Here is a 12630-nt window from a genome sequence, read left to right on the forward strand (position 1 = left end):
TTTCATACATAATTGCTACAGATTTATACCCGAAACACCTTCAATATATTGAGAGATCTAGAGCAATGAAGAACACAAAAATATTGTACAAACAGTATTAAAAACTAGACTGTGCAATTTCTGGAGAAATTGCGTGTAAATGCTTTCAACATTCACACAAATAGAGTAACAACTGTATTAACACTTACAAAAAAATTCAGCGATACAGCAGGACCGCAAAGCAAGAATCGCCATATAGCGGTGGTTTCCTGTATACAGTATGATTAGTTGTGGAGGTTTACTTAATGTTGTGGCCGGTGAATGCACAAAGTTCTCAATAACCACATTAACAATTGATGATGTAACTCAATTTTTAAGAAGATTAAGTGGCATTACAGGAGTGGGATCATCATAGCTTAAGTATATTTTCCAACTAGCATAAATCAAGTTGTTTAACAGATGTATTAGACCACCACAAAATACTCTCTCAGGTTCATGCCACAGCTGTGTTTAACAGCATTGGTAACTCCTGAAAATACTTATTTTTTTACTTCAAGATTGAAGTCGGCGGCAGTGTGAACGACTGGTAAGCACATCTGCCTCAAAGTTCTAAGGATGCGGGTTCAAATCCGGCCTCGCCTGTGTAGAGTTTGCATGTTCTCCCCATGCCAGCGTGGGTTTTCTCCGGGTACTCCGGTTTCCTCACACATTCCAAAAACATGCATTGTAGGTTAAGTGAAGACTCTAAATTGCCCGTAGGTGTGAAAGTGAGTGCGAATGGTTGTTTGTTTATATGCGCCCTGCGATTGGCTGGTGACAGTCCAGGGTGTACCCCGGCTTTCGCCCAGAGTCAGCTGGGATAGGCTCCAGCACGCCCAGGATCCAAGTGAGGATAAGCGGTGTGGAAAATGCATTAATGAATGTAGATTGGAACCTTCTGGCTCACCACAATGTTCGTATACTTTTAGTAGGCAATTGTCCAAAGAGTCTTTGTAAGACGAAGAAGTCAAATTTAACGGGATTAAGAGTTCCAGTGACCCTTGCTTGATGAACATGGGTTTTGGCAAATATTTTTCTGACAGAATAAGTAAGGAAGCAATGTTGTCTTTGTGGGTTTGTATTATAAAAAAGAAGAAATCTTTGCAAAGAGAGGAAAAGGTACAAGTCGTCACGAGTTGTTAGCCCTTACTGAAGCGCAAGCAAAGAAAAACTTTCTTTATATAGAGTTAGAGAGTCAGAGAAGGAAAGAAAACAATTATCTTTGTCCAGCTGCACTCAAATTTATCTTTATCGGAATGGGTACATGCAGAGACTGAGAAAAAAAGCAAGTAGTCACAACATGGCTGCGACACACAAGTACTGTGCTGACTAAGAGCTATGGAACAATAATACATGTGAAGGTTGTATAAAACTAATAAAAGTAATATGTGGTATATATGAAACATACATTTTCCAACTCATGTTTGTCCCAATATATTTGTCTTTATAGTGTATTTTCCAAAGTAGCGCTGCTTACCTGTGAAAACTTGTAAGAGTTGCCACTCCAAATTCAGTTCCCACCACTCCAACAGCCAGTGAACCTGAGAAGCTCTGCTTCAGGATGCCCAGCACTATGCGTAGTGCCTCATGGGGGATGTAGTTTATCTTGAAGATTACCTGGAGGAGACCCAGCATTGGCTCAGTACTGGCGGAGAAATCACACATACAGAAGAACTATGTGAAAGGACTTACCATCTCAAGCATTGAAAAGAACATAGTTTGGACCGCTGCTGGTTTGCGGCACACGCATGCGGCTAATTGGGCCATCGTCTGGGCGGTCCACTCCAGGAGGAAGAAATTGGATTTGTCTCTCTCCCAAATCATCTGAAGCGTTCTTAGGATCTGGCAGCACAGCAGTGAATCCTCCGATTGCAGCAAGGAGGCCTCCAGCAGACGGAAGGCAGGCAAGTTCTTTACTGATGAACCTGAAACAAAAAGTTAAGAATTGACATTAAAAAAATGCATCAGTACTGGTTATGTCATATATATTTCAATGAGGAACTGCGCAAGGTTAATATAGTCAAAAGATTTGATTAATAAAATCTTTCTGTAAGATTTTCTCTGGCAAGGTCAAATTAATAGAGAAAGCACAACCAATATGTTACAACGAACGGTTGACATCAAGCAGACGCTCAATATTGCAAACAAATCAAGTTGCACATATATGGATAGATTGAAAACAAACACCATAACAAATACAGTATGAATACAAATGAAAAAGAGCATAATCTGCCTTGATGTTTGCAACCTTGTCAAAATATGAGCATGGAAGGTATCAGATTTAGCCAGAAAACACACTGGAGTGTGTTGTGGATAAATATAGAGCTGCTTAGTAATAGGATTCATGTTCACGCTTAAGTTAAATTGGATCACAACCAAATAAGATCAAGAGGAGACTCCATGATCCCTGTGCTGGAAAGAGAGCTTCTCCTTCATGTGATGGATGGCTGTGTGTGTGTGCAGGTGTGTGTGTGTAGGTGTGTGTGTGCGTGTGTCACATTTGTGAGTCTTGGCTCTGGGGGTGTGTGTGGACCCATGATAGATGGCCGCTTGTTGTAGGCCAGTGGTGAATAGATGTGGGGCATCCTAACACTGTTATAAGGGAAGGTGCCACTTCATCATCCCAGACATAATCACCTCAGCTTCCTGTTAAGCCGAGGCACATGGCATGCCACAGTGGAGTACAGGTGGGGGCAGTGGAGCGTTAAGGCGAGCAGTTGCAACGGTATAAAAGAGGAATCAAGTGAGCAGACGCCCTATTCCAAGTCAAATGAAATGATGGACTTGAGCATGTGAGTAGGAAGGTGACAAAGCAGGACGTTACATTGTGCCTTACCTTTGTTGAGGGGCGGCTCAAATTTAAAGCCTGGAGGCTGAGGGTGGCTGACACAAAGAACCACTTTGAGCTCCGTTTTGCCAAGCAGGGTGAATGAGGCAATGAGCGCCAGCAGCTCCTCCACAGGCTGGAACTGATCCTCTGGCACGCCTCCTTCACAACTTTCATGGAATGACAAGCAATTATAAAAAAAGAATGAATGGAAAAACTCAAAGGGCAAATCACGATATAAATTTATGAGATTGTAATTTTTTTTCACACCTTGAAATTCCACATTATTGCGGGTAATGTGGAATTGATCACCGCTAAAATAAATTCTACATGGGCTGAAATATATCAATCATCTCACCGTTTAAGAATGTTCTCAAGGGCTTTATAGCCATTGTGGGAGTCAAACTCGGTGAAGAGGGCTGGATTGATAGGGTATGTGTCTCGAATGAAGCTGAACACAGCCACGGCCACCTCAGCTAATAGCGGGCCAGACACCCCTGAGTTGATGCGCAACAGATTCTGGATGCAGATGCGAACGCAGTTCTTCCCTAAGGAGGAAGCCAGTGTGATTCTCATTTGTAAAATATTCATTTAAAATCAAATCAGTTACAAATGTTGATACAACTATTACAATATAGCACTTCATTTGAGCGGTAACGATACTCTGTTGGTACTCCTGCAGAATTCAATAAAACCCAAAAGAAAATCTGTTTAAAAAAAATATATAAAAAAATGTAAATAACGGCATCTGCGTCAAGGGGGGGCCGACTGGTTCTGCAGCAGGAAAATGATCCAAAACATACCAGGAAGCCAACTTCTGAATGGCTTACATTCACAAAATGAAGGTTTTGGTGTGACCTAGACAAAGTCTGGACTCCAATTGAAATGGTGTGGCATGACCTTAATAAGGCCGTTCAGGCTCGAAAACCCTCCAGTATTGCTTAATTAAAACAATTCTGCAAGGAAGAGTGGGCCAAAATATCTCCTCAGAGATGTGAAAGACTCATTGCCAGTTATAGAAAATGCTTGATTTCAGTTGTTGCTGCTGAGGGTGGCCCAACTGGTCTTTAGGTTTAGGGGGCAATTACTTATTCATACAGGACCATGTAGTTTTTAATATTTTATTTCTTTAATAAATAAAAAACATCATTCAAAAACTGTGTTTTATGTTTACTTTGGTTATCTTTGTCTGATAGTTACATTTGCATGATGATCTTAAACATCAACGTGAGAGAACTATGCAAGAAGAAGAAGAATTTGAGAAGGAGGCAAATACTTTTTCATGGCACTGTATTTAATTATTTTGAGTGTAAAATAGAAGCATAAGTAACTTCAGTAGTTGGCTCACCGAGCAGGTTTGGAACAGTGTTCCTGGTGGCTACAGCAGAAACCACCTTAAGGAACCGGGAGGCCTGATGCCTCCATGAGATGCAGGTCTGGTCCCAAAGTGATGTAAGTCCGATGATAAGGCACTGCAGCTCCTGGGTCTCTACCAGCCGCTCTACATTGACTGGCCACCTACATAGTTGAAGGAGAACCTAAAAAATATGGAAGTATTTGAGGAGCATTATGAAGAGTAGTATAAAGTCATAAACACACTAATGTCAGGGGGAGGAGTAAAGTCATGTTCACCTGTGTTAGAGGCTCCTGAAAGCTCTCTTTCATGGTTAAGTCCTCCTTTGGTGGGATACACACGAGCAGGTACAAACATTTCACAAGAACAGCAGGAAGTCCTGGATTTATAGATGATAATGTCACCTACAAATACAAATGTAGTGTTAAGGAATCCAAACTTTTTTTTTGTTATTGATTGTATGCATTTGTCGACTGATAAATTATATCTGATTAGGGTGAAGATATGTGTGATGCTGCTAGAATGAATATCGAGGTACACAGACTGGACAATTCATTAGGTATACCCGGACAATCTATGAATTTTCAATCCAGTTCTTGCATTGGACAATAACTAAACTGTCACTGTGGTTTTCACTTTTTTAATGCCTTGTTTCCATTTAAATGTCTACTCTGCAAATGCTTCATTTTGTGTCGTGTAAAAACAACCTGACTTGCATTGTATTCGATTGTGCAATTTTATCACATAAATAAATCTCTGGTGGTTGTATTTTAACTTCCGTGAATAAGGAAGTCGTCTCTCTCAGATGATGTACGCAAACAAGGAACTCAATAAACTCACCGAGCTGTCAGCAGTTAGCAGCAACAGAGATTTCAGCAGCAGCCATCCTGGACTGCCTGTCTCCTTGTGTTCCCTCTGGAAGAATCGCACAACTTCCTCACGAGCGTCCTCTAAGAACACAAAAGATTCAACGTGACATAAAAATAATACACAAAGCATATTCTTTCAGAGGAGTCCTTCAAATAAAGAAGAAAGAGAATGGCTTTTGCAATAACTTAAAAAAAGAAAGAGCTATGGTAAAAAGCTCTCATTTAAAGAAAAACAAAGCTAGGAGGAATATGTTGGGACTTCCTAAAAAAGTAGAAATGTTTTCGCAACAGGTTCAAGATTCCAGAAGCTTTGTTGTCAATTCAGCAGTTATGTATTAGAAAACTAGAGAATTGGGGGGAAAAAAAACATTTCTCTCTTAAGTGAACCACAATGCAGAAATAAGGGGTACAGGAGATACAAATAGTACAAACTTTAAAGATACAGTATACATTATCTGAAAAAGATAACGAATAGTAAAAATATAAACTCAATAGTATTGCATGTATTAGGTTGCATAAAAATGCAAAACAGTATTATTGTTGTGGAAATTAGATGGATATGGCATTGCATTGCTGAGCTGTCACTGGTTATTTATTCCAAAAAAAGGAAAGAAAAAACAGTCAAACACAGACAGTGGTCAGACGGACAATAACACAATAACCTGCACAACCTGGACAACAGTTTTGGACACTTACTAAGGTGAAAATAGAAGCAAATGTCGAGTTAGCTATAACAGCTTTCACTCTTCCAGAAATAGTCTACATCAATGATTCTTAAAGTGTGGCACGACCACCACTAGTGGGCCGTGAGCTCTCTGTAGTTGTTAGCAAAAGAATCACTGAATTAAATACAAATATAATTTTAACATTTTTTAATGGCTTTATAAACATGACATTCAAGCAAAGAAATTTTAATGAAGCTACTAGATATTCATATAGCCTGTTTAAACCGTTCTTTTAATGCAGCACAGTGCATTTTTTACTTTTCATGTACAGTATATTTTTTACTTTTCAAGTATAGCACATTTGTTAAGTACAATTCTGTTGCATTGAACTTCCAAGTTCAGTACAATACATTCGAATTTAATTTTGAAGAACTATTTGTTTTTAAACATTTATTGAAGTACAATTTGTATTTAACTTGTATATGCAACATATTTGATTTTAATCATTATGAAGTACATAGTACTTTCTTTTCCTATATTTTAGGGCAGTGTTAATGTTCAAACTATATATTATATTGACTTACAATAATAAATACTGGTATACTTTTTAGGAACAAAACCTTTGCCACTTCATTTTTTTTTTTTTTTGGGGATGAACGCTTAGGCCTACTACGTTAATGTATTTTAATGTTAGTCATCATGGTGGTACTTGGAGAGCTAAGTATTTCGAGGTGGCACTTCAAAAGTTGGAAAAGGTTTGTTAAAAAGGTTGCAAAGCGCTAGTCTACATGATTCTTAAGTGGGAATCTGCGCATTCGTGATGTCACTGATTTTGGACCTGAGCAAGGACTTCTGTTGTAATTCATCCTAAAGGGTGTTTGATGAAGTTTAGGTCACGTTGTTCCACACCAAACCCATCCTAGCATGCTTGCCTATGGACCACATTAACAGGTGTAATAAGATCGATCCTCTTGTTTGATTATGTAAGAGGTGTGTCATAATCCTTTTATCCATACATTGTAACTATAAAGCAAGGACATGCGATGACTTTCCATTCTGAGGAGCATGAGTGACATTTAATAGTAAAAGGCACTACAGCTTTTTGGATAAGTACGACAGCACAGATAAAAAGCAGAAGTAAAGCGAGAGGTAGAAAGTCCCTAAAATCACAACTTAACTACGATGGCCCACGTGTGGGAAGGGCTTGGGGAGGAGGGTGCCAGCCAGGGGACTTTACCTGCAGGCCTTTCCGCAAGCCTGTTGTGGATGTTATAGATGATAGTGTCAGCGCTGAGAGCTGCGAGTCCCTTTAAGTCCAGCCCCTCAAGTCCTCCACCTTCCTCACACACCTGCCGTCAAGAGAAGAGAGTCAATTATATTGATTACACACACAACAGATAAAGGCATTAATTTGAAGTTTCAAGTTTCCATTGCGCGGCACAGTGGAAGACTGGTTAGAGCGTCAGCCTCACAGTTCTGAGGACCCGGGTTCAATCCCCGGCCCTGCCTGTGTGGAGTTTGCATGTTCTCCCCGTGCCTGCGTGGGTTTTCTCCGGGCACTCCAGTTTCCTCCCACATCCCAAAAACATGCATGCATTGGAGACTCTAAATTGCCCGTAGGTGTGAATGTGAGGGCGGATGGTTGTTTGTTTCTATGTGCCCTGCGATTGGCTGGCAACCAGTTCAGGGTGTACCCTGCCTCCTGCCCGATGACAGCTGGGATAGGCTCCAGCACGCCCGCGACCCTAGTGAGGAGAAGCGGCTCAGAAAATGGATGGATGGAAGTTTCCATTGCCCCCACTTGACAAGATGCAGCTAAACAAAGGTACTTTCTTCGGAGGTGCTATTTAAACAGCGAGCACTATGTTCTCTTTCACTTCCATAATAGGATATCATATTTCCCAGAGTGTGCTGTTCTTATGTAAATCCCTGAATGCTGGTCATGAGGCTTACATATAAGGCACACTCTTATGCAAACTAATACAGACCGATTTCAAAGGCTTGATCCGTTCAATTTCGCGTTAGATTTTATTAAAGCGGTCCACATATGAGCAATCACTTTCGTGGTGAAAGAACAAGTCCGATTGTACAGGAAGAAACTGTGAACAGAACCAAGACTCAGTGTGGGGTGGCCATCTGCCTTCACTTATTGAGATACTACAAAGGTATAGAGGGATAGATGCATGTACCCATAGTGCTACCACTAGAGGTATTAGTATAATAATATAGTAGTGTAACTATGATAATACTGCTACGATTAGAAATAGATGGTCTTAGACAAGTTCAATGTATGATGTATGATGCCACTGGGCATCCCCTAAATCAGTGCTCCCCAACCACAGGTCCGCGGACCGGTACCGGGCCATGAGGCATTTGTTACCGGGCCGCAGAGTAAGAATGACCAATTTATATAATTTCCTTTGTGTTGCAATTCGCGTGTCAATGTGTTTTATTTTGAAAATTGAAAATCTCCGCTGCAACAGCTACGCGTCACAATTGACACATCGAGACTGCACAGAACACTTCCGTTTCCGGTCCCAGCAGGCTCGAACGCTTCTGTTTCCGGTCCGAGTGGGCTGGCTAACGGCGGCAGAGCTCAAAGAACGAACTCATTTCATAAACTAATTCAGATCATTACGTTTACTGAAAAGATTTGATCTTTTGAACGAAACGTTTGCGAACGGAACAACGCTATATCAGGAGTCCTACTTAAAATACGGGTTTATCGCAACAGTTATCTCTCACGCACCAAGTCCGCTCTGATACAGATACAGTCGTAGGTTGCTGCTCGACACAGGCAGAACTACTTTTACGGAGTTAAAAGTCTACTCTCATTGAGGAGCTACGGAACTGCAGTCTGGTCTGGCTGCCTACAATAACTCGGACCCCCACTCCTGCATCGCACCCACAGTGGACGCACCATGAATGGCGAAAGAGGAAGCAGAAGCGAGGCAAGCGTGTGTGTGTGTGTGTGTGTATATATATATATATGACAGTGTGTGTGTATAAAAACAGTGTGTGTACTGGTTTCTGCTTCGTAAAATTATTTTGTGGAGGAATTTGAAATTTAATAAATTGTTTTGGTCATTGTGGGCGAAGGGTTGGCACATCCATCTCACAGTTCTGCGGTTGGGGGTTGAATCCGCACTCCGGCCTTCCTTTGCTGAGTTTGAATGTTCTCCCTGTGCTTGCATTGGTTTTCTCCGCATTCTCCGGCTTCCTCCCACATTCCAAAAACATGCTCCTGACTCTAAAGTGTCTGTAGTTGTGAATGGTTGTTTGACTATATGTGCCCTGCAATTGGGTGGCAACCAGTTCAGGGTGCAGCCCGCCTTCAGCCAGAGGTCAGCAGGGATAGACTCCAGCTGACCTGAGTGAGGTTAAGTGGTACAAAAAATGGACAGATGGATGTGACAGTCATATTGTACTGAGCAGCCAGATACTTTCCTTTGTCACAATAAGTTTTAATCATCGAACTTTTTTGGTCATAACTAGTACCCTTCTGTGGTGAAATCATACACAGAAAAACAATGGACAAAGGAAAACACACTTATGGAGTAAATCTTGAAAAGCTCACTGAGCCGAAGTCTCACAAGATTTGCTGACATCTCACACGATAATGGTTTGAACTCATAATTTTTCCAGTAAATTTGGGTATCGTGAAAATAGCACTGTATACATCTACACACACACTTACATCTAAGCAAAGCCCCCAAGGCTTTTGAATTCCATGTGACAATTGAGCAAATAGTAGAGATAAATACAGGGAACTCTTAACGCGTAGTTTAAGGGATGAGTGATGGGATCGGCTAAAGGCAAACCAATATCTAACATCTGACTGTCACCTGATGTTATCTGGACTGATTCCAGAATCTTGTTATTTTAACCTTTGTAACAATGCTTATGAACAGGATTTAAAGAGCCACCGAGACTTGAAATGTTCCTATCAAGTAATGATTCCTTAATATACTTTCCATATTAATATTTAGCTGACAGGCAAAGGAGACTATATGGAAGTCTGGTTAATACCTGTATGTAGAGAGGAAGGACTCTGACAAGATACTCATGCAGCTTCTCTGGAGGGGCCGCATCCCCTCTGTGATCCAAACTTGAGCATTGTTGAATCTCAAGTTCGTGCAGTTGTTCACTTAGCAAGTCAGAGAGCAGACGATCTTGACAGGGGACATCCGCTTTCTTTACATCCAACTGCATGGAGACCGATAACTCCCCTGAAGCACTCAGCTCGCCTGTTTCTTTGTTGACCCTCTCCCCTTTTATGCCGTCATCCTGAAGGGGAACACAAAGACAACATTCAGAAATACACAGCCTTCCCCATCTCGTTATGAAAAATTATCTCTACTTAATTACATTCACTTGACAAACACAATTTTCCAAATAAGATACAGTCTGTGCTGAAAAACAACCTTATCACACTGAAGTCCAAAACCACTAGCAGTTATGTGCCACTAAACTGGTCATTCACCCACATCTGCATAGAATTGGTGACTCGCTGAATTCCAATTAGGATAACTGGAAGCACAAAATGACCGGCAACATTGATTACACAACTCCGCAAATCATCTAAGGGTAGTGGAGTCCCACAAGACTAACATAAACAGAGACCAACAAAGATATGCTCCATTTTTTAAACTTCTGTTTCAATGCAAGTGTTTCATTGAGTGGATTTACACTTCCCATTATAGTTAGAATTTTTGTCAAGACGTGATTAATCGACAATTAATTCCACACAATTCTCAAAAGAGAGCAATTTAACTAGCAAATACTGTAAATTTACATGAAATGCTGTAGGACCCAAGGGTGCCCCATGAGTGAGGCCTCTCATATGTTGCCTGTAATAGTGACATTTATTTTTTTTTTTTAAAGTATCCATCACACAGCACTCTGACAACTTTTGCAGTCAGATTTCTAATGAATTGCAGGAAAGTCTTGGATTCGAACTTACATTTAAGATCAAGAAGTAACTGAAAGCATTGATTTTATACAGCAACGACATTCTGAGCGTATTCTATTAATAGGCTTGTGATTTACAAAGCGGGAAGTGGTGGAAGTGAACTAGATAAAGACAGCTCACATTCCTCACCAAAGCACTGATTATTTAACATCACTCATGTGAGAAGCTTTTGTTTCTGTGTGTGTGTGTGTGTGTGTGTGGAATGCACACTTCTTATCACCATTTCAATTAAACATAATCAATTACAGAATGTACAACACAAGTTCTTACCTGTGTTTGTGTAAGAGCCATGTGTGACTATCCACGCTCTTAACAAGGAAATGTGAAAGTGACTTGCGGGAGTCCAGCTGAGCTCCTACTGCGTCCACGTTCTCATGTCAGACAAAGGCAACAAAGGCAAGTAGAGACCTGCTAAAACATGACTGACGCTTACTTCACTGTGTGAAACCTCCTGTAAAACAGCCCGCCCTCACTAATCTACAGCAAGTAGAATGGACTTTGAACAAGCGGAGTAACTCGCATCAGCTGGCTCAGGTCATGTGCATTCTAACTACCCCAGAGAAGCAGAAGTGAAAAAGTATTGCTGGGCCAAATGGATGATGCCCTCCCACGACAGCTCAGTCGCTTGGGCTTTTTATAGACCTGTCAGGCCTGGCTGCCATGATATGACTCGCTATGACAGCAACCCATGAATAAGCAAGTGCTGTCTCCAATTAAAAATAATTTTGAACGGGAATTTACAACAAAGGCGATACAGTGTGCAAATGGTTAGCATATCCGCCACATAGTTCTGAAGTTGGGGATTAGAATCCAGGCTCCAGCCATCCTGTGTTGTGTTTGGATGGTCTCTCTGTGCTTGTGTGTTTTTTCTCCAGGTACTTCGACTTCCTCCCATATTCCCAAAACATGTTTTTTAGGTTAATTGAAGACTAAATCGCCTTTAGGTGTGATTGTGAATGGCTGTTTGTCTATCTGTTTGCCCTGCGATTGGCTGACAACCAGTCCAGAGTGTATCTCGCCCTAGCTGGGAGAGGCTCCAGCTCACCTGCAACCCTGAACAGAATAAGCGGTATAGAAAATGGATGGCTGATATAACAACAACAATAAAAAAACATCTAGAGCCCCCTCCAAAACTATTCGAATGTCAAAGTCAATTCCTTCGTTTTTGTTGTGTACTGAAGACATTTGGGTTTCAGATCAAAAGATGAATATGAGACAAAAGTTCCAAATTCCAGCTTTTATTTCATGGTATTTACATCTAGATGTGTTAAACAACTCAGGACAGAGCACATTTTGTTTGAACCCAGCCACGTATCAAGTGAGCAAAAGTATTAGAACATGTGACTGATGGGTGTTTCTTGTTGCTCATGTGTTGCCTTTTAGATTGATTGCTTAAACATATCTAATGTTAGTGATTGTTTTTGGCTTTGGATTTCCCCTGTGAAAACTGGATTTGCTATTAAGCAAACATAAAGACCAGAGAGCTGTCTACGGGAGAAACCATTTTGAATCTCAGAGAAGAGAGAAAATCCATCAGAGCTATTGCACAAATATTGGGCATAGCCAATACAACAATTTGGAATGTCCTGAAAAAGAAAGAAACTACTGGTGTACGGAGCAACAGACATCAAACAGGTCAGCCAAGGGTATCAAAAGCAATTGATGACAGACACATTGTGAGAGCTGTGACGAAAAACCCGAAGACAACAGTCAGTGACATCATCCAGGGGGCAGGGTTGAAGGTATCACAATACACTGTTCGAAGAAGACTTCGAGACAAGAAATAAACAGGCCAAAGATGCATACAAGATGTAAACCACTCATCAGCAAGAAGAATTGGAAGGGTTGAGCCACAACAATAAACCAGTTCCAGAGGGAAAAAATGTCTGAATTAAAGCAAAACTATAGGACTCTTGATAATGTAA

At 40.9% G+C, this 12630-nt stretch overlaps 1 protein-coding gene across 5 annotated transcripts in view; it reads right to left on the reverse strand.

Moving 5' to 3' along the window:
• Positions 1-12630, reverse strand: part of wdfy4 (WDFY family member 4) — a 54330-nt gene that overhangs the window by 41068 nt on the left and 632 nt on the right. For 2 of the 5 annotated variants that reach the window (XM_061789239.1, XM_061789237.1), the window contains exons 2-10: positions 9763-10020; positions 6971-7082; positions 5040-5149; positions 4478-4603; positions 4194-4383; positions 3204-3393; positions 2855-3015; positions 1711-1943; positions 1496-1635 (exon numbers count right to left, since the gene is read on the reverse strand). In XM_061789239.1, coding sequence (XP_061645223.1) covers positions 1496-1635; positions 1711-1943; positions 2855-3015; positions 3204-3393; positions 4194-4383; positions 4478-4603; positions 5040-5149; positions 6971-7082; positions 9763-10020 — 1520 coding nt within the window. Of the gene's footprint in view, positions 1-1495; positions 1636-1710; positions 1944-2854; positions 3016-3203; positions 3394-4193; positions 4384-4477; positions 4604-5039; positions 5150-6970; positions 7083-9762; positions 10021-10975; positions 11330-12630 lie in introns of those variants that run through there. The other 3 variants (XM_061789234.1, XM_061789235.1, XM_061789236.1) reach the window with 3 other exon arrangements.

The sequence above is a fragment of the Phyllopteryx taeniolatus genome, chromosome 11 (genome assembly GCF_024500385.1).
Source record: "Phyllopteryx taeniolatus isolate TA_2022b chromosome 11, UOR_Ptae_1.2, whole genome shotgun sequence".
Classification (NCBI taxonomy): Eukaryota; Metazoa; Chordata; class Actinopteri; order Syngnathiformes; family Syngnathidae; genus Phyllopteryx; species Phyllopteryx taeniolatus.